The following is a 23,200-nucleotide window of genomic DNA, read 5'->3' as shown; positions in this document are numbered from 1 at the left end:
GAACATTTAAGAATTGTTAAATAACCAAACCCCTATGTAACTCTTTAGTGCCTATTAGCAACTAGTTACAGAGGAACGTTGACAAAAGCCTGGAAGCACGTCAATTGTCCAACCTCTCAGTTAGGTCATCTTATGGAGACGTCAGAGGTGAGAGTAGCATAAATTCCATTTTAAGTAGAAATCGTGCATTATAAATAGCACCCGGTTCCTAGTTTAGGAATAAAAACCGAATCTCACTCACAGTGGGAGACCTTTCAATCTATTTGCAGTCTTGTTACTCCATGATAACCAATGGGGGTAGTCAATTATCACCCAGTGGTCACTTCTGATATACGCGTTCTTTCATATTCTGCACCAAATCCAAGCTGATGAGAGCTAAAGCCAAACCAACTTATTCACAGCTCAAAGGTACCGGCCATTCACATTTGCTATGTTCCATTCCAGCTTCCAATGAAAAGCAGCAGCAAAAACTTCTACCTGCAAACCAGCATACTATAACTGGTATCAAGAAAAGGTTGCGCATATTGTAGGTAGCTTGGCAGCACTTCTTGCAGAATGCAGCATGGCCACTTGTACTGGAACTAGAAACCAGTCACACAAGAGGCCAGTACTTACAGCTAAATCCTCAATTAGTTTCTCCTCAAATGAGTACTCCTCTGTCTCAATCCATGATTTTTGATAACTCTGAAGGAAGAGGTTAACAGCACGATGCCTAGGAAGCGGGAGGGTATAGTGAGATCAGGAGGAGGAGGAGGTGAAACACAGTTTTTTTTAGTAGATTAAGGGAGACTTTATTATTTAAAATAACGGATAAAGACCATTAGTAGAGATTTGTACAACTCCAGCTCTCTGATTGGTCAATGGTGTGTCATAATCACAAATCAACTGAAGTGCAGATTATTTTATAATGTGATCCTTAAGGGTTCCGGTCTTAAATGATGTATAATTCAAATTAAGAAAAAGTGATTTAAGAAACAGAGATATGCTGAACTTTGTTTCATCGTAAACTCTCACATCATGTTTTGTTCCGGCAAGATGTGCCCTTCATAACTTTCACACTGATCATTTGTTTTAATTATAATTTGTTTTAATTACAAATCGATCCTAACCCGTGACTAGTTGAAAAATAGGGATCAGTCAATAAAAGGATTGTCATGTCGTTAGGGATGGCCTGAACTCAGTATTTCTGCCCACATTTCCTCCACCATCTCAGGAGAAATATTGTTGGCATTCCCTCATCGTCAGAGTAAAAGTAGTCAGCATAAAATCTTATATTGTAATAAGAGTAACCATTTGTACTGGTTCATTGTATTGTTAAGTATACTTTCATTCATATTCATCTACAATGAACATGACAACAACAGCTTGCATTTATATATCGCCTTCAAGATAGTAAAAACGTCCCAAGGTGCTTAATAGATAAGTGCAGAGCAGATTATTTTTACTTTTCAAATACTGGCACTATTTATTTTTACCAGTTTGATATGAGGTTTGCGGGGGGTTTTGGTTGACTGACTGACCAATCAGATTCTGTAAGGTTCATTGTACAAATGGAAGACAGTAGCTGTGCTAAGGAGAGTGTTTGCAAAGGGCAGGGGGTGGTGCCTATCAATCAAATGTTACTTTACCGTCAAATAGACGATAAGACTTTCAAAGTCAGTGTTCTTATGTAGCTTTTCCAGCCACAGGTGTTGATAGGAGTTCAGGAAGTAAATGTTAATTTTGTGTCTAAAGAAAAGGGATACATTTTTTTGCATTGATGAATTAAAAACACAGATATGTTTCTGGATTAACTGTGGGATACTTCACCAAACTGCATGAATTAAAACAAAGTTCTTACAAGTATTGTCTCTGCGTGAAGATGTCAGATATTTATTGATATCTTTATTTTAAAGAAGTACGTGAATAAATGTTTGTCAAAGACTTATCTGATCGTTCCATTAAACTATTTGAGCTTTTAATTAGATTTGTAGGCGCACAAATGTTCTGTATGATATATAATTAACAATCACAATCTTGTGACTAGGTTTATAAACTGCTTTTCTATAATATAAACTCTGTCTGGCGAGCATCTCAGTTAAAAAGAATGACTTAAGGCACGGGCTTGCAATGTGATTTCTCACATGCCAACATCGAGCAAGCTGTTGGCAGGATTAGGGTTGGGCTATAAGAAGAAATGAGGCTCCCTACAAGAAGGGAGTGCAGGAAGGTAACCCAGGAATTTTACAGTACACGTCCCGTACAGAGCAACAGAGTGGCAGAACATCTGTTCGCCTCCTGGATTGGAGAACGCAGCATGGAAGCAGGTTTAAAGATGATGAAGAAAAAAGAATGTCAATAATAGTTGGGATTGATTGCTAATCAATGTAAAAAAAAAAATGTTTTATCCAAAAACTGGCTGTAACTTAAGCTGTAACTTAAATGAAAAAAAAAGTATGATAAAGAATAAATAGGAGAAATAATCGCTAATATAATTTGTTTCTGAATGTATGAAGATGCAGCACCCCTTCTACCTTGGCAGATTATACAGTGGCGCCATCCTGAAGCAAGCGACCACTGCCCGTTTGCGTTGTTTGGATAACAGCTTATGCCATCCTGTCTTCTTTGATCGTAATGGCTGCTCCACCTACGGAAAACAAATATAATTAACCAGGGATTCACGAGGTTATTAATGGGCCAAATGTTGCTGGGAAAATAATGGTGAGTTAATGCTTATGCCGTTAACGCAGAAATCAACCACCAATTTCTGGGGGTTAAGAGATACACAATAAGGTGTGAATCTCCAGAATTTGCTGGTCAATGTATGTTTCCTTCACACAGATGGCATCTCCCTCTTAGCCTCCCCATTATTTTTAAGAACTTGCTTGATTTGAACATTTCTTGCTCATTAAACTTACCACAGAAAGTTAAGGCTGGTAATAAACAGCATAGGTACGTTTTAATGGCATGATAATTGTTAATGCAAAGCTGGGGTCTTCTTTAAATAAAATAATTTAACTTCCTCTGTCTCTTTTATCTCTTTCCCTTAATCCCAAATGCATTTCACCATCTTTATTTTGCTTTCTGTACATCGTTCAAATCTAATTTTTATTTCCTGCTTTACATGTCCTGATTTAGACTCTGCGTTTTTTGGTGAGGATTGTTCAATATGATTGGTTGAGGAGTCTCGCAGTTGAGTGACCTGCTCACAGATCCATTGCAGAAGGCACTGTGCTGGATCAAATGTTGGATAGGGGCAAGTCTCCACCCTAAAGCCTGGAGAAGCCTTGTGAGCAGTTGTCAGAGAGGCAACTGGCAAATACTTTTCCTTTGCCCCTGAAAACAAAATCCTGACCATGGTTTATATTTGGTTTACCTGTAGTTATATTGCAATGAGTTTAATTTTGTTCTTAGTTTAGGATGGGTCTTTGCCACTTTAATGCTATACCTGCAGACTTTACAGAAACTGTCAATACTGAATGGACAAGTTAGTGAAAAACAGGGAGTTGGATAGATTAAATTACCTTATGAGCATTTACATACCCAAGATTTCTTCCCTTAAGCTAAGGCAACTTCATGGAACCACGAAGAGCACTTGACACATTTTTCTTTTCTCTATGGCCAGGTAAATTATTGCAGGTTCATATTCTGAGTTCTCTGGATCTCTGACACCGGCATCTATGAACTTACCTATTCATTCTGACAGGGACTGTCCAATCTTTAAAATCTACCATCCAATACTACAGTAAAGATATGCTTCACACATCTGGAAGGTTTCCAACAGCTTCTGCTCGGAAACAATCCTGAGAAATGCCCAGCAAATCAATCATGTTTTTCCCCGAACTTGCCTAATACCGAGTAATATCAAACTTGTCTTCATTTAATTTATTCTTCCAATGGCACATTAATCCTCTGGAGATGTTAACTCCAGTTCTGTAGCCCCATTGCATGTGGAGATCAGGCAAACAACCATTTTCACTTATCCCGTTACTAAATTGTTCAAAGGCATATAGGAAGTCAAACAATAAGCAAAAGCGGCATGTATGACCCTCAGCATATAAAAGCAATATTCCACCAGCTAGATACTTGCAAGTTTCTACACACCCAGAAGTGAAAAACCTTTTATTCTTTGGAATAGAAGAAATGACTCCTCATTGATTAAAAAGTGAACACTATGAATTTTTGTTCAATAGTGAAAGAATGAAAAATCCTTGTAGTTTTATAATAGCTTACTGACTACCCAAGAGATCCGCATTCTGTCATCAGGCTTTCAGTTGCAGGAACCATCTCTAGTGGCTCAACATGCCTATGATTAAATTTCCAGCTGTGTTCATGCTGGGCTAAGAGAGGAAGGTTTGTTCTTTTACACGGTATTGCAGTCTTTAGTACATAATCACATTAACGATTGCAAACGCTTTGCTAGGAGTTCTGGTTACCTGTTCCAAATGAAAAACAGCGGCTGAAATCTTTTGCAGACGTTCCACAACCTTCTGAGGATCTGTCCTCTCTTCTGACCTGGCGACGTCTTTATATAAGTTAAGCTGCCATCTAACTGCTGGGTCATCAGACTGCATGGGAAATTGAAGAATTATTAATGCAACATAAAATAGCAATAAGGATGAGGCAAAAGCAGATTTCCTCCTGCATCAAATAGGAAATGATTCTGTCCTCATTTCATATAGCTTTAAACAATGGCTTGGCTGGTCTACAGTGTGATCAAGCGTAATTTCGAAATCAGAGAATTTCTACCCCATAAATTTACTGTGAAAAAGAACCATGTTTAATTTCCCGTCTTCGGAGACGTTCTCCAAGGAGGTTTGAGCTGTCTTTTGGTCACATTGAAACAAGCAAACCGTCAGTCTGAGGCTATCAGGGCTATGAAGCTAATGACAAGTTGATGAGATGCTTGCTCGTGGGAGGCCAGAGGCTCTTTGGCACATAGTGAGATATGCGTCAAATTCCTAGCTAACTTTAACGGAAGCATCCTCCGTTTTCCCAAATGATGTCACTTCCGTTCTGTATGACAGGTGATTTCCTGGCCTGCTCGCTGCTTGTAGTATTTAACCCACATACGCTGGAGGAGGTTTTCTGTTCCTGCAATTAATAGGCTGCTCAATTCACCTCTGGCCTGTATCAAAGTGTCTTTTGTGTCCGGTTTCTAGTAACTCTTTGCTCCAGGTCTCCATAGAATCAGAGAAACTGACAAAACAAAAGGGGGGCAATTCTGTCCATCTTGTTTGTGTCGGCTGAAAAACGGTTATCCAGCCAAATCATACTTCCCAGTTCTTAGCCCATATCGTGTAGGTTACAGCACATCAAGTGCATATCAAGTACCTCTACAATGCAGTAGGATTTTCTGCCTCCACCACCCTTTCAGGCAACAAGCTCCAGGTCCCATCACTTCTCTAGATTCAATTCCATTTGCCACTTTTCTGCCCACCTGACCAGTCCATTGATAAATTCCTGCAGTCTATATCCTTCTTCCTCATTACCAACCTCATGGTCAATTTTTATATCATCTGCAAATTTCTTAATCATGCACCCTACTTTGTAAGTCTCAATCGTTGATAATTATACAGCAAGGGGCCTGGTACCGAGCCCTGTGGAACCCCACTGAAAACATTCGTTAACCATTACCCTGTCTTCCTGTATCTGAGCCAAGCTGCTACTTTCCCTTCGACCCTGGGAGCTTTTACTTTCCTGGCTAGTCTGCCATGTGGGATCTTGCCAAAAGCCTCAATAAAATCCACATGGACTACATCAAACAAGCCACCCTCGTCGCACCTCCTTGTTGCTTCCTCAAAGGTTTACCTGACGCGACCTTTCCTTAATAACCACAAAGGGTTTACAATCCCTGACGTCAAGGAAGAGAATGATATAGCTCCTTGTGGAGTCCATTTCCTAAAATAATTTTGGGAAGTATTGAGGAAATCTTCTGTGCATCAGGGCAGCGGCACCCTCAAAGCAGCCAGGAATTCAACTTCACCAGGGAGTGCTGCACTTAGATGACAGAGCCAGAGATGGCATGGTAGGTTAGTAGCTGGGGAGTCTCAGCTACATGGTCAGAGATGGCAATAACCGTGATACAGCAGCCATTGCTTGCTTCTGAAATTCTATTCCACATTGCATTTTGCATTGGCTTTAATAGATAGTAAGTTGCTTCTATGTGGGATGCTTGGTTCATCATATATCTTGATAGGCTTTATATAACCCTTGGTAATTTGGCCAGCTTGCATTGGGTGCTTTGTGGAAATAAATTAAGTTGGATTTAAAAAGAGGTTAAAGCTCTTTGCATAGTTATAGTGACTTCAAGGTGAGGATAAAATGAGTAGGATGTTGCCATGGGGAAGTTAGTGATCACTGAACATTGCATATAGTGCTACACCCTCTCCGATAAATCCTTTATCAGGATACCGCAGCCACCCTCTCTGGGGTAGTCAATCAAGGGTGAAGGGGGAATGCTTGACAATTGATAAGGCCACTCCTCAGCTCATGGATGAGCTTCAGCTGCTGCTCGTTAATGTGCTCTGGTCCAAAGTGATGAGATGTAACTCCTGCAGAAATGACTTGCTTTCCTGTCTCAATGTGAAGTAAATCAGGAGACTTACCCGCTTCTCTGATTGGGTGATTCAGATTCTTGACATTCAGAGTGTTAATTTTGAATTCCACCGTAATAGCGGTTGAGACGCAGCATTACCATGTCTGCTTGTGCCCAGCACAGCAGCTTGCTGGGAATACTCCCTAAAATGGGGATGTTGCTCTATCACCAGGTTTGATTCTTTTCCCCCTTTACTGTTGTGGTCCCATGCCCTCGGCAAATATGTTTCCTGGAGTTGATCATCCTGTTTGTGCCTGCACAGTACCACGTTTACGTCTTCCATAACATTTATCTTCCCCTCTATCCCATTCCGACCCTATTTCAAGTTTGCAATCTGCTTCCAGGGTGCAATTATACGATCAAAAGTGGAGCAGAATTAGCGTCAGTCTGTTTGTCAGTCTGTGCCTGTACTGATGAGGATGGCTGTGCATTATACATAACAGGGGAGATGGTGGCTTAGTGGTAATGTTACCGGACCAGTAATCCAGAGACCCTGGCTAATGATCTGGGAAAAAAAGGTTCAAATTACACCACGACAGTTGATGGAATTTAAATTCAAGTATCGGTGCTGGTGACCATGACAACTATCATCAATTGCAAAAAACCACCTGGTTCACTAATGCCCTTTGGGGGAGGAAATCTGCTGTACTTACCTGGTGTGACCCATAGCGATATGACTGATTCTTAACTGCCCTCTGAAATGGTTTAGTAAGTCATTTCTAGGGCAATTCGGGATGGGCAACAAATGCCGGCTTTACTAGCAATGCCCACGTCCCGTGAAAGAATAAATAAAGTGTGAGTTTCAGTTCACAGAAGCGTTGGTGGGCTGGAAACTGTCTTATTGCTGGGAGAAAGCTCAAATTGTAACAAAACGACTGACAGAGACTTTGAAACATGACTCATTTTTCTTTGAAGAGGACACTAGCTATGTTTACACGAAATATTGGACTTCAACTCTTTTGAAATGAAGGGATGTAGGCTAACCTAACAAGCAAAATGGAGATGGAATAAAGACAGCAAATGTTGGGAATACACATGCAGTATCTGAAAATCAAAACCTGACTAACATTTTAGAACTGTAAATGAAATAGGACTATTTATGTAGAAATTAAGACTGGGTATCAAGTATAACCCAATCCTCAGAGATATATACACTTTAACATTACCTTATCCTGTAAATGCATGTTACTTGTAAGGAACTCTTTAACTTCTTCATCTGTGTCTTTCTATTGGCAAAATAACACAATTGTAAGAAACACTACATTATAAGAATTCCAATAAAATACTGCAGTACCACAAATGAATTCACTGTTTAAAATGAAAATATACATTTCAAATTATTAAATTACACTCTCATATTTATGAAATGACACCAACATTGTGGTCAGCTCAGTTTATAAACAATATGAGTACTTTTATAACATGTTGATTTAATTGCAGGAATCTATCTCCATTTCTAGGGATCATTTGCTACAACAGTAAAAAATAATATTCGCTTCCTTTAGTTCTGGTTAGATAATTACAGCAAGACGTACTAAGCAAAAGAGCTCCAAGCTCAGTAAATAATTAGATTAATGGTGTAAACTAGGAAACATTGTTTAGATGAGATGAAATTATAAACTGTATTTAAGAAATTCTATTCTATGAATAGTTGATATTGATTTTGAGTACAAAGATGGAAAAAAACAGTATTTAACTTCCATGAAAATAAACTGAAACAGAATCCAAAACAAAACATTTGATGCAAGTTTGATAATCTGTCAACCTTGTTGATTCTACTGACTGATTAAGCTTATGAAAAGTTAATAAAGTTTGGAAGACACAATATTCAAAGAGAAAACTGGAACATTACCAGGCTGTATCTCTGTTTGGCCAATGAGATTAACTCTTGGTCTCCTGCAGTGCACATATTTAAACCAATCGGAAGCAACTTTTTAACGGCAGCCACAATCAGGGAGGTCTGTATTGAGTAATAGTCACCTCTGCGCTTTATTTTTTTCCTTTCTTGGCCTTGCCCTTCAGCCTAAAATAAATTAAATTGTGCGCAGCAATGAGATACTTTGCAATAGTATTGTATATCAGCATAACTCTATTCAAAAATTGGGAACTTAAAAAAGGGATAATTCCGTGGGTAATGTATTAGGGAAACAGGAAGATTTTAAAAATCTGGCTCAGAGATGTACCCTGAGTTCTGAATTCCAGAAGTTCATTAAATTCAAAATGTTGTCAGAAAATACAAATTCAGTTTGTTTATACTATTCCACTCCTGACAGAAACTGCCTCTCAAGGACTGGCCTATTCAATCATCAGCAAGGTGCATATGAAGACACCCATCTGAAATGGATTTGTTTGCTGCGTGTCCATCATCTTTGGTAGATGGAAGGGTGCCGGATCACTATTCCCTCCAACCTCTCCTTTCTTCTCCAAATGGTGGGTCAAGCTAATACATGGACCCACATGCTGCAATAGCCTATTGGCTGAGCAGCTATTCTTCATGAGTATGTTCAGACAGTGAATGCTTGCAAGATATTTAACCAAAAGTGCTTCAACATTGAGCTCATACTTATTTGATATCCACATGCACACCAAGTCACTGAGTTGCGACCAGGAATGCCTGGCTGGTTTTGCCCTCTTTCCCTAGCCTGTATCATGAAAGTATAATAATTCTCATAATATTATTGTGATTTATTGTATAAGTAGGTTAATAGTGGGGTTTGGGTGGTTTCTCTATATGTGTCTGTGTGTGTGGGATTTAACTGAATTGGAGACAGACGGTCTGGAGGTTTTTGATTCATCAAATGAAGCTAAGTTTGAATTGCATAAACATGGCTGAAGTTTTAGAATGTGAAGTGAGGAGAATTTGCATTTTTTGATAAATTAGGGTAGTTTGAATTTCAAAGAGGTGATAGGATGTTACTCCTAGAGAAGCTAGGCCATGCAGTGTGTTTTTTTTTTTACCAGAGGTTACTAATAGCATTAGCACCATGAAAAGATTTATATTATGAGAAAAGTGAAGTTCCAAAGATATGTGGGAATAATGGAATTTGCATTAAAAGGGAGAAACGTTTGTAAAGGAGAAGAGGCTATGCGTCAGAGAGAAAGACATTGTAAGATCTACCAGAAGTGTGAAAGGTCTCCAGTAGTTATGCATTAAGCTGCTGTCTACAGAAACCGAAGCTGGGAAAAAAATACTTTGAATTCTATTGTCCAGGGTATCATGTTAACTGGCTGGAATCTGTTTAAAATCCATTTGTTTTTTACTGTTGCTATAATGGGGGTGTAATGCTTAATAAGTCAAATTAATTAGCGGTTTTAGGAGTTATTCAAGCACGTGCTTGAAAACTTTTCTTTCGTTAATAAATGTTTAACTTAGTTTTAAAAAGTTTCTAAGTCTTGGTGAACTTATTACATCTCGGAATAAAATACAAATTGCAAAATCGTTGTGACTGGGTGATCAAGTTTCCTTCGTGGATTTGATCCACCTGGGACACATCATCTGCCAAATCATAACACTGGATACTGACTGTAGTGGTTGAAATGTTAGCTGCTGAGAGCAGCTAAATCAATACAGACCATGGACCCAACCCGGAATTTCTTGGTCTGCATGGATCACTGTATTGAGCAATCTAGCTACGAAGCCTTATTTCACACATCAGTGTTTCCGGGAGACTTCAAGACATCAGGCTGAATATGAAAGCTTTTATACATAGTTTGTATCTCTGTGTAACTGTCAGGAAACACTGTGGGAAATAAAATGTCTCTTTGAGCCAGGGAGCTGAAAGAAGTGACCTCTTCATTACTTCACTGGTTGATGATAATGTAATTTAATTGGTAATGGCTGATCATTCTGTAAACACAAATTTGGGGCTTGTCAGAATAAACTGATAGCACAACCACTTTAAACATATACTGAAAAGGAATGGATCAAAGTAACTGAGGAACTGCACAACTGACAGTATCACTCACAAGGATCGCTGCAATATAATTATGCATGTCTTTTGTGTGAATTAAGTAAAATTTCAATTATAGAGCAATTATCTGTTCATTATCTATTTGATTGAAAAGCAATTTTTCATTTAATTTCTTTCAGCCAGAATGAAATATAAGGATGGCATTTCACTGATAATACAGTCACATTATACAATAGAATCATGAATATGATCCATAGAACTACATAGCACCAAACATGTATAAATGTTACACACCAGTGCAAGAAACACAAAGATGTTAATACAAGTGGAATGTATTGGTAAGCTGTGCTTACGATAGGTTAGCTGCACACTAGCTTTTATCTTAATATTACTAATTCTCATCTTATCTGAATTTCTATTAGCTGTACACTCTTGTTTCAGGTCAGCGCTTGCTGTAGCTATGAGCACCCGCAATACCTTTATATAGAAGTAAGTCCAACTGTGGAATTTGTCAACTAATTAAAAATACGTATTGCCACCAAGCTGCTTGGAATGCTACTTGAACAGTAGTTAATATTGACACTAAAGCTGCTTCCTGGAAGAAGCCTATCTGAATGCCCCAGGACTGCAAAATTGATACCCAGAAGGAAAAACCAATAAAGCTTGGGAAATGACTGGTGCTGGTCCAAACTGGCCTTGTATAGAATAAAATGGGACTCCAGTTTTACTGCCCTAGAAGTAGAGCTTTGGAAATGACAGGTACTGGTCCAAGCAGGTCCTGATAACCACAAAATGGAACTCCAGTTTTACTGGTTTTTCCATCTGGTACTGTTTAGAAGGTCATTTCGTCCATTGTCCCTGTGCTAGATCTTTGGTAGAGTTCTCCAACTAGTCCCCTTCCCTGCTTTTTTCCTGTAGCTTGCAAATGTTTCCCTTCAAGTTTATTTATCCAATTCCCTTTTGAAAGTTTCTGTTGAACCTGCTAACACCAGCCTTTCAGGCATTGCATTCTAGATGATCATAACTTGCTGCACAAAGAAGAATCTCCTCATCTCACTTCCAGCTCTTCTCCAAATTGCCTTAGATCGGTGCCCTCGGCTCCCCAACGCCTTTTTTTGCCACTGGAAATTGTTTCTCCTTATTTACTCCATCAAAAATTGCATCATTTAGTTAATGTTGCCATTCCTCATCACCCCTACTAAAGTATAACACTCCATACTTCTCTGCGTTAAATTTCTTCTGCCATGAGTCTGCTCATTTTTCCAGATCCCCTTAATAATGTTACTATTATCCTCATTGTTACCTACAGGGCTATGGGGAAAAAGGGCAGAGAGTGGGACTAGCTGAATTGCTCTTGCAGAGAGCTGGCACAGACAATGACGGACTGAATGGCCTCCTTCTGCACTGTAACCATTGTATTATTCTATGATTAATAAGGCTCTTGCTATTCATGAGGCAAGTGCTTCTTGTGCCTAAGAGGAAGGCCCAGTTAAAAATGGGTGTGGATAGATGGCTATTTTAATTGTACCTTTGCCCAGTTCTCATCAGGTAAATTGAGTTAAACCACCTAACCCCAGCTTTTTTGTTCAGTGTCTCCTCTCTCACTGGACTCCCAATGCCTCAATGGGTCTTCAAGCTCACAATGGTATCTGGAAGGGCACACCAATCAGATCCTATGAAATCTCAAATTTCCTGCCACACTGATGATGTGATTTGATGGAATTTTCAGTATGTCATTGAGCTAATGTCATCACTTTAGAACAGTACAATAACCCATATTCTATTTTACTTGCACCATTGCTTCTACCTTTAAGTAAAGGATTAAACCCAGTACTTATTTCTTTCATTAGTGTTCCCCAGCTTTATAACATGTACGGTACAACATGCAATGCACAACGTATTTTCTGGAAAAATTGAAGAACTGGTATTACTACAACACCAGTCAGGTGATATCAGATGGCTTCAGCTCCTGTTTTACTAAAAGTATTACTGTTTCATTTACCATGGAACAGTTCACAAAGTGCAATAAATAAACCATTGACTTTAAGGCAGTAATTCAATCTCAGGGTTCTGGTAACATTAATAAACAAACTGCTTGATTGAATTTACTGCCTTGTTACTTGCTATCGATCTATTAGTTTCTATATAATTTGCGTTGAAGCTACGCTTTCAAAGCTATATTGTGGTTTATGGCACATTCTTCTTGATAGCTGTATGATTTATGACAAGCGCAATTAGCCTTTTGCAGGGGTTTCAGACAATGAGCATAGCACAGTATTCAGGGACCTGCATGTGAATGTGATCATTTGATAAAACAACTGAAATTGCCAAGCCAGCTGTGGAGCTATTTGCATGATAACACAATCATGTACTCTGACCTTATGGCCAACTTGTATACACAGCTTTGAAGAAGAAAAATAAATACGAGAACGTTAGTAATAAGTTAAAACATTAAATAATTAAAACAGTTAATATAAAAACGTTTCACACATTTTAACTTTATTATTGATCTGTGTTAAAAGCAAAAGGAGATTAAGAGTGTCAACTTGACAGTTAATTGTGTATCAATTGTGTATCACTGCTGGAAATTAATGCAAAAGTTAACAGGTGAGACTCTAAGTGTATGATCTATAATACAGTGCCTATTCTGGTGACCTTCCTGTGTATAAGAGATGACAATGTCAGCTTTTGGAAATTAAATTTTCCATTTTTGCACCTACACCATTTCCAGGTCAGATATAGGACAGGGTATGAGCAGAAAAAAAGCTCCTACAACAACATGTCTTAACCCCAACCACAGAAGCGTTAATGTCTGAGTTAGTGTTTATTTTTCCATTCACTGTGCCTGCAATTCTTAGGGCCTCTCTCAGTAAGATTGCCAATTTTGAACTAATTTAGGGAAACTGGTATTGTGAAGCCATATAAGGAATTGGACTGAAGTTGTCTAATTAGTGACAGGGAAGGCTTTTTATTAATTTTGCTTCCAATCTCCACCACTCCATCATTTTCACGTGGTCCATCTCTGACACTTCCCTTCCCTTCCTTGACCTCTCTGTCTCAATCTCTGGTGATAGACTGTCCACCAATATCTATTACAAACCCACCGACTCCCACAGCTACCCCGACTACAGCTCCTCACACCCCGCTTCCTGTAAGGACTCCATCCCGTTCTCTCAGTTCCTTCGCCTCCGTCGCATCTGTTCCGATGATGCTACCTTCAAAAACAGTTCCTCTGACACGTCCTCCTTCTTCCTTAACCGAGGTTTTCCAACCACAGTCGTTGACAGGGCCCTCAACCATGTCCGGCCCATCTCCCGCGCATCCGCCCTCACGCCTTCTCCTCCCTCCCAGAAACATGATAGGGTCCCCCTTATCCTCACTTATCACCCCACCAGCCTCCGCATTCAAAGGATCATCCTCCGCCATTTCCGCCAACTCCAGCATGATGCCACCACCAAAAACATCTTCCCTTCAACCCCCCTATCGGCATTCTGTAGGGATCGCTCCCTCTGGGACACCCTGGTCCACTCCTCCATCACCCCCTACTCCTCAACCCCCTCCTATGGCACCACCCCATGCCCACGCAAAAGATGCAACACCTGCCCCTTCACTTCCTCTCTCCTCACCGTCCAAGGGCCCAAACACTCCTTTCAAGTGAAGCAGCATTTCACTTGCATTTCCCACAACTTAGTCTACTGCATTCGTTGCTCCCAATATGGTCTCCTCTACATTGGAGAGACCAAATGTAAACTGGGCGACTGCTTTGCAGAACACCTGCGGTCTGTCCGCAAGAATGACCCAGACTTCCCTGTCACTTGCCATTTTAACACTCCACCCTGCTCTCTTGCCCACATGTCTGTCCTTGGCTTGCTGCATTGTTCCAGTGAAGCCCAACGCAAACTGGAGGAACAGCACCTCATCTTCCGACTAGGCACTTTACAGCCTTCCGGACTGAATATTGAATTCAACAACTTTAGGTCTTGATCTCCATCCCCCATCCCCACCCCCTTTCTGTTTCCCCCTTCCTTTTTTTTCCAATAAATTATATAGATTTTTCTTTTCCCACCTAATTCCATTATTTTTAAATATGTTAAAATCTTTTATGCTCTCCCCACCCCCACTAGAGCTATACCTTGAGTGCCCTACCATCCATTCTTAATTAGCACATTCGTTTAGATAATATCACCAACTTTAACACCTATGTGTTCTTTTGTTCTATTGTTGTTGACATCTTTTGATGATCTGCTTCTATCATTGTTTGTCCCTACAACCACACCAACCCCCTCCACTTCTCTCTCTCTCTCTCTCTCTCTCCTTCCCCCCACACACCTTAAACCAGCTTATATTTCAACTCTTTCTTGGACTCGAACTCAAGTTCTGTCGAAGGGTCATGAGGACTCGAAACGTCAACTCTTTTCTTCTCCGCCGATGCTGCCAGACCTGCTGAGTTTTTCCAGGTAATTCTGTTTTTGTTTTGGATTTCCAGCATCCGCAGTTTTTTTGTTTTTATCTCTGTGTTTAATTGACTGCCACTGCTCTTCAAGAAATGCCTACCTCCTTGAAGAAGTTCTGTTCTTTTCTGCGACAAGATTTCCGTACCTCTCTTTTGCCTTGCTCACCTTCATTGCTTACATTTCCCTCACGAGGTGTTTACTAAAACCCGCTTTCACAGCCATATCTCCTTTCTCAGTGACTGTCTCCGTCTCTGACTTACCCCACATGGATTTCAACTGAAATTCCACCCCTCATGTTTGTAACCCACCCAGGATTACAGGTATCTCCGGGACATAAAATGTTTCTCGGACTGCTGTTCCCGTCACATTCTGAAATCCACACTCAGTGCCATGCGCCGCCATATGAACACACTCGACCTCTCCCTCCAGCAGCACCGCCGTACCCTTTTTCAAAGCTGCGCATGCCCCCAGTTTCATTTTATTCTTCGGCTCATCCGACGCCTCAACAAGAAACTTTTTCTCTTTCTCTCAAGTGCTAAGGAACGCAAGCTCCAACAACTCATCGACACCAACACCCATCTAGGACCCTCCACCCCTGCCTGTCCCTCCGTCCCCACCCCATCTTCCAATCCCAGCCCCAGCTGTGTATTCACTATACCCCCTGACCTTCCCCTCTCCGATGCTGAACGTTCAGTGCTCAGCAAAGGACTTAGTTTCATACCCTTACGCCCTCACCTCAATGAATTTCGGGCTCGGCATGATGCTGAACTCTTCTTCCGCCGTCTTCGTCTCCGGGCTCACTTCTTTGGGCAGGAGTCCTCTCCCCATTCAACGGATCCTTTTATCCATCTCCAATATTCTCCCTCCACCTGGACCCCTCCCTCTGGATTCTTACCTTCTCTTTATCTTTTCATTGAGAACTGTCGGTGCGACATTAGTCTTCTCAATTTCTCTGCTCCTCTCATCCACTCTAACCTGTCTCTCTCTGAATTTACTGCACTCCATTCTCTCAGGTCCAATCCGGACATTGTCATCAAACCCGCTGACAAGGGTGGTGCTGTTGTTGTCTGGCGCACTGACCTCTACCTCGCGGAGGCTGAGCATCAACTCGCAGACACTTCCTCCCACCTCTCCCTGGACCATGACCCCACCACTGAACATCAAGCCATTGTTTCCAGGACTGTCACTGACCTCATCTCCTCTGGGGATCTTCCTCCCACAGCTTCCAACCTGATAGTTGCCCAACCTCGGACGGCCCGCTTCTATCTCCTACCCAAAATCCACAAACAGAACTGCCCCGGTAGACCGATCGTCTTAGCTTGCTCCTGCCCCACAGAACTCATTTCTCGTTATCTTGACTCCCTTCTCTCTCCCCTTGTCCAGTCCCTTCCCACCTACATCCGTGATTCCTCTGACACCTTACGTCACATCAACAATTTCCAGTTCCCTGGCCCCAACCGCTTCCTCTTCACCATGGACGTCCAATCCCTCTACACCTCCATCCCCCACCAGGATGGTCTGAGGGCCCTTAGCTTCTTCCTCGAACAGAGGCCCGAACAATCCCCATCCACCACTACTCTCCTCCGTCTGGCTGAACTTGTTCTCACACTGAACAATTTCTCCTTCAACTCCTCTCACTTCCTCCAAATAAAAGGTGTGGCTATGGGTACCCGCATGGGCCCCAGCTATGCCTGTCTCTTTATGGGGTATTCCTTGTTCCAGTCCTACTCCGGCCTCCTTCCACAACTCTTTCTCCGGTACATCGATGATTACTTCGGTGCTGCTTCATGCTCTCGTCGGGACTTAGAAAAATTTATTAATTTTGCTTCCAATCTCCACCCCTCCATCATTTTCACGTGGTCCATCTCTGACACTTCCCTTCCCTTCCTTGATCTCTCTGTCTCAATCTCTGGTGATAGACTGTCCACCAATATCTATTACAAACCCACCGACTCCCACAGCTACCTCAACTACAGCTCCTCACACCCCGCTTCCTGTAAGGACTCCATCCATTCTCTCAGTTCCTTCGCCTCCGTCGCATCTGTTCCGATGATGCTACCTTCAAAAACAGTTCCTCTGACATGTCCTCCTTCTTCCTTAACCGAGGTTTTCCAACCATGGTCGTTGACAGGGCCTTCAACCATGTCCGGCCCATCTCCCGCGCATCCGCCCTCACGCCTTCTCCTCCCTCCCAGAAACATGATAGGGTCCCCCTTGTCCTCACTTATCACCCCACCAGCCTCCGCATTCAAAGGATCATCCTCCGCCATTTCCGCCAACTCCAGCATGATGCCACCACATCTTCCCTTCACCCCCCCTATCGGCATTCCGTAGGGATCGCTCCCTCCGGGACACCCTGGTCCACTCCTCCATCACCCCCTACTCCTCAACCCCCTCCTATGGCACCACCCCATGCCCACGCAAAAGATGCAACACCTGCCCCTTCACTTCCTCTCTCCTCACCGTCCAAGGGCCCAAACACTCCTTTCAAGTGAAGCAGCATTTCACTTGCATTTCCCACAACTTAGTCTACTGCATTCGTTGCTCACAATGTGGTCTCCTCTACATTGGAGAGACCAAACGTAAACTGGGCGACTGCTTTGCAGAACACCTGCAGTCTGTCCGCAAGAATGACCCAGACCTCCCTGTCGCTTGTCATTTTAACACTCCACCCTGCTCTCTTGCCCACATGTCTGTCCTTGGCTTGCTGCATTGTTCCAGTGAAGCCCAACGCAAACTGGAGGAACAGCACCTCATCTTCCGACTAGGCACTTTACAGCCTTCTGGACTGAATATTGAATTCAACAACTTTAGGTCTTGAGCTCCCTCCCCCATCCCCACCCCCTTTCTGTTTCCCCCTTCCTTTTTTTTCCAATATATTATATAGATTTTTCTTTTCCCACCTATTTCCATTATTTTTAAATATTTTAAAATCTTTTATGCTCTCCCCACCCCCACTAAAGCTATACCTTGAGTGCCCTACCATCCATTCTTAATTAGCACATTCGTTTAAGTAATATCACCAACTTTAACACCTATGTGTTCTTTTGCTCTATTGTTGTTGACATCTTTTGATGATCTGCTTCTATCATTGTTTGTTTGACCCTACAACCACACCAACGCCCTCCACTTCTCTCTCTCTCTCTCTCTCCGCCCCCCCCACCCCCCCCACCCCTCCAAACACACCTTAAACCAGCTTATATTTCAACTCTTCTTGGACTCGAACTCAAGTTCTGTCGAAAGGTCATGAGGACTCGAAATGTCAACTCTTTTTTCTCCGTCGATGCTGCCAGACCTGCTGAGTTTTTCCAGGTAATTCTGTTTTTGTTAAGGCTTTTACTTTGTCCATTTACAGATTTGGTCTCGGACCAAAAGATAAAAGGAAATATTGCTGAAAAGAGAGACAAGTTACTTTAGTTTTTCATCTTGTAACCATCAGGACAAACACAAGAATGCCAAATTTCAAATGATGGTAACAATTTATACTGTAGAAGAAAAGGGTACTTATTGGTTGGCAAGTCAACTCTGGTTGGTTGAAGTATTGCCATGGAGGAAGCAATGGGGAACTATATGCTCCCCAAGCTCCTTTTCTTTTGTCATATAAATTGTAGTTTGAAATTTGGAATTCCTGCAATTGTCCTGATGAGTGCAAGATGAAAAGCTTCAGCAACATGGCTTTCTGTTCAGCAATATTAAAGTTCTGTACTACCAAGCAACTGTAAAAGGAAATTTACTTTTACTAACACCTGTTGCTGCTCTGACATAGAAACAGCTACTTACTATCAATATTTATCTCTGATCTCTGAATGACAAGCCAACTGGCCTGTCCAACTACAATGTCCCATGTACTGCCTTATCTACATGGTTCAGTGCAACACTGGCTATGGCTGGGATTTTTTGGCTCCGCCCACCACTGGGATCTTCTGGTCCTGTCGAAAATCTAGGAGGTGACCTGCATTAAGTTTGGTTTGTAAATACAAACATTTTGTTTCCTATGAACACATTTGTATATTCTTCCAAATTTAAAGCCTGGAAGTTATTTCATTTAGTATCCGCTAACATTTATTATCTATAAAAAGCAGCAAACCACGATTTTCTTTCAGCAACATTTAGTGAACATGCAATGCTCTGAAGTCAGTTTCCCATTACCGGATGAAGGAAACAACCTTCTTAAGAACCCCGAACATTATTTTGATACTAATTTATGAACTCCTGACTAAGGATGATATTCTGCACACCAAATTAATATGGCTAACCCTTATAGCTCTCTTTAAAATTTCAGTTGACGCACATCAACTTTCTTCCAGATGGAACTGAAGGTTCTAGCTCATGCTGGGATAAGGTTGGATGGGTCCTTGCAGCTTTCTGTACAAAGCTAAGAGGCTCTTTGCCCCATATAAGCCCTGAGAATACTGATGGCTATTCAAACATGGAGGGTGTCAGAAGACTGATCCTGTGGGACTGGTAAGTCCTGATGAACTTTTTCCCTTTCTTGCTTGGGGGTTATGCCCAATTACAATGTCCCATCTACCGCCTTATCCTCATGGATCAGTGCATGGCCATGGCCGGGATTTTCCAGCTCCGTCCACTGCCGGAATCTTCCGGTCCCACCGAAAGTCAATGTACGTTTGGCTGGTCGCCGCCATGGCGAGGCTGGAAAAACCGGGTCCATGTCTTTTCCAATAGTGGGGGGGGGGGGGGGGTGTGTGTGTGTGTGTGTGTGTGTGTGTGTGTGTGTGTGTGAGTGCCGCCCCTCCCCCAACCATTGCCACCCCAACATCTGAGTTTTGCTACATCACTTAAGAAGCCACATTTTTTTTTATCCGATTCAACCCTAACTTGAACAATAATTAAATTGCTGGTGTAGGCTTAGCAATCCAATAAACCATATGCTCATTTTTGATTATCTTTCTCTTGCCAACATTTGTATTAATATAAACAGATCATTAGCCTGTCTGTTATTATGACACAGAACAAATAAGTTCACATCAAACCTTTGACTACAGTAAGTCATGGTAGCATTAAATGGACGTATTCCACTCTGAGGGAATTTCTGGAGTCCAATCTTATTGCCACAGTTATGCTTAACTCAATTTTCCATAGTTTCTTAATAAACACTTGGCAACCATATCATGACATTATAAAAGTTCATATGAGAAATAAGTTCATCTGAGAAAGACGTACTATATTATGTCCAGTGTATATATCATGCAAGTTAAGGAACAAGTTATTGACATTTACCTTGGACATCTTGCTCCTATTATCTGCTATCAGGAAAGCCATGTTGTTGATTTCATTCTGAACGACAAAGTTCTGTTCCTCCCGCTTGAAATTCTGTAAAACAGATATTTGTATTGGGAGAAAGTTACACACAATAACTCTATTATATAGCTCTACTCTGCTAGCTGTGAATGTTTCTGAGTTGATAATTTCACAATGCTCATTGTGTTCTGTCCAATAACCTCATTCAATAATTGGTGCATAAGCATTTCCATACGCTTTCTTCAGCCATCCATGCCTACAACCTGCTCACATCAGTTCTTGTCTACAGGGCAGGCTGAGTTGATGGTGGCATAGTGGTAATGTTGCTAGACAAGTAACCCAGAGACCCAGGCTAAATGCTCTGGGGACATGGGTTAAAACCTCACCACAGCAGCTGGTGGCATTTAAAATTCAATAGTGAAATCTGGAATTGAAAGCTAGTCCCAGTAATGGTGACCATGAAACTATTCTTGGTTGTCAGGAACAACCCATCTGGTTCACTAATGTCAATGCCCTTTAGGGAAGGAGGTTGGCTCAGGGAGACTGAAGCGCTCTTTCACGCACATGCATGAACTGCGCGCCAGGCCCACTCTCTCTCCTCCCCCACCACCCCCCCCCCCCCCACCTCCCGCCCGCACAGGCAGTGCTGTGTGCTACCGCTCGCGATCCACACAACTGGCCCCCTCGCGTGAAATCGTGGCGTGGAGCCGATCGCGGGCGGCTGTCCGCTCCCTGACTGCTCCCGCTGAGCCCAGCTTGACGGATGTAAAATCCTGGCCAAGGTGTGTAGAAAGTGAGGGATCAATTTCTGGAGCGGGCATTGACACTGAGCAGGCAGGAGCAATTTAATAAATCCTGATTACGCAGCAAACAAAGATCACGAGAAGCAGGACATGGGAACGCCAACAAAGAGCAGCTCTAATAAAACTCAATGTTCCAAAACCTGAAAACTCTTCTCTAAGTTTGTTTTTAGATGACTTTGTAAATGAATTCCTTACGTGTGATTTACACCACAGGATGAAAATCTCAGCCACCATGTGGAAAAGCTCGTCAGCATCTGCATCTGGTTCCTTTAGCCATCTTGCCCTGGAAGAAAAAAGCATGGAACAGACTGTTTACATCCTGCTGCTAAAAAGCTCCCAAATTTCCAAAAACCGCAGGAAAATAACCAGGAGGAAAACCAATTCAGTTTTAATCTCATCGCTTATCGAAAAAAAAAAACGTCATGTGTTGAACAATCTAGGGCTGCAATCTTAGTCTTTGCATCTCAGTAAAGGCAAAATCGATTTTCCAAATTCATGTCACCACATGTTCTCTGATCTTCAAACCAGAACAAACATAGGTCTAATTTAGTTTGAATATCTTGTATTTTGCTTTGCTAATGATTCTCTCCATTCCATAAAGGCTTCCCCTCTTGAAGGTTCTAGGGAGGTTGGATATGCTCCACCACTTAACCCTAGTGGTCATCATCTGGGCCTTATCACTGACCGTAATAAATCACTGATCCTGCAATCCTCACCTACTGCATATCAAGTGAAATGTTTTATAATCCAGCAGAATCTGCTATATTGACTGTCTGCTACAGTCCCAAACAACATCGCCAAAAAAGTAAACAGTTTGCACAGGAACACGTTGCCTAAGAATCATATTGGTAATCTTGCCTGTTGTAATCTACGTAGCGGATCAAAATTGGGTAGAAAGAATAGAGATCTCGGCAGAGGACAGCAAACTCATCCAAAATTTGCAGCTCAGCCTCCTGGGTATCTGACTTGACTTCTGCTTTCATTTGTTCTTCCTCTATTGCAACCTTTAGTGATTTCTTCTTCAGTTTTTCCAGGGTTGGTATGAATTGGTTTTTCAGCAGTTCAGGTTTAGCTTTGCTAATGATTGGCTGAGCATACACTGGAGAATATAAAAAGAAACGGTTAGTTAATGTGGTACGGCAACATGGGGTCAGCGATCTAATGATGGATGTATGTTGGGTGCTCGTCTCCACATTTGGCTGGATGCATCAAGCCTGCTTCACACCCACTGCCTAGCGTGGACACACAGTTGTCCAACACATATCACACTGAGAGTCACAATGTGTACAACATTGATTAGAGCACTTTTGGTTGTGGTAATTGGGCCTGCTCCCGATAAGGTGGCTGGACAACACACAGTGAGCAAACTTTCAGATGTTTAATGCCCACCACAAAATGTTGGTGCATACGAAACGAGCCTGTGGGAAAGTTTTTAACTCTTTTATCTTCATGGTCCTGACCTCCCGCTAATTTTTCTCTCGCACAATTTTTGATCCCTTCCATCTCCCCATCCCAACCCTTCCACACACTAAAACCCCTTTCTTCTAGTCTTGTCATCAGGTTAATTTAAACCCTCCATTGGTCCTGATGCACGAGGAGGAAAATGTAAGTATCACATGATCTGGCTTTGATTACTGGGGTGAGGTCACTTGATTGGTGCAATGATAGCATAAAGAACAAGCTCTTTGTGGCCTTCCCAGGGCAAATGGAACATCAAGGCATTATGTTGAATAACTCCCTGAATAGATCCACTCTTCCTCATGACCCTTCAACAGAACTAGTTCTGTTGAAGGGTCATGAGGACTCGAAACGTCAACTCTTTTCTTCTCCGCCGATGCTGCCAGACCTGCTGAGTTTTTCCAGGTAATTCTGTTTTTGTTTTGGATTTCCAGCATCCTCAGTTTTTTGTTTTTATCCACTCTTCCTGTTGTGTGCCCACTGCTCTGAATTTTAATCTTGGCTGACTGATGATCTAATTAAACACCACAGATCTTTCCAGTCCAATGCATGTTTCAGACATGTAGGCTGTACTGCAGCTGCTGGGTTCAGTCTGATATGTAACTGATAGACCAGAGTTATACTGCAAACTACACAATAATGCCGGTTTTATGCAAAATTCCAAAGCTTCCTAAGAGGGTCAATGCCCCTCCTAAGATGTAGCTTTTTGCACCAGTCAGGAATTATATTCCAGCA

General features: G+C 41.8%; 1 protein-coding gene across 2 annotated transcripts in view; it reads right to left on the bottom strand.

The window, feature by feature from the left end:
• ryr3 (ryanodine receptor 3) overlaps nucleotides 1-23,200 on the bottom strand; it is a 349,432-nt gene that overhangs the window by 64,208 nt on the left and 262,024 nt on the right. For both annotated transcript variants that reach the window (XM_041214540.1, XM_041214541.1), the window contains 8 exons: nucleotides 21,866-22,106; nucleotides 21,203-21,290; nucleotides 20,184-20,276; nucleotides 8,430-8,600; nucleotides 7,744-7,803; nucleotides 4,416-4,547; nucleotides 2,514-2,626; nucleotides 1,629-1,728 (listed from right to left, as the gene is read on the bottom strand). In XM_041214540.1, the coding sequence (XP_041070474.1) occupies nucleotides 1,629-1,728; nucleotides 2,514-2,626; nucleotides 4,416-4,547; nucleotides 7,744-7,803; nucleotides 8,430-8,600; nucleotides 20,184-20,276; nucleotides 21,203-21,290; nucleotides 21,866-22,106 (998 nt within the window). The remainder of the gene's footprint in view (nucleotides 1-1,628; nucleotides 1,729-2,513; nucleotides 2,627-4,415; nucleotides 4,548-7,743; nucleotides 7,804-8,429; nucleotides 8,601-20,183; nucleotides 20,277-21,202; nucleotides 21,291-21,865; nucleotides 22,107-23,200) is intronic.

Source organism: Carcharodon carcharias, chromosome 20, assembly GCF_017639515.1.
Source record: "Carcharodon carcharias isolate sCarCar2 chromosome 20, sCarCar2.pri, whole genome shotgun sequence".
Lineage (NCBI taxonomy): Eukaryota > Metazoa > Chordata > Chondrichthyes > Lamniformes > Lamnidae > Carcharodon > Carcharodon carcharias.
Note: the sequence above shows the minus strand (reverse complement) of the source record. Positions and strands in the feature narration are given on the sequence as shown.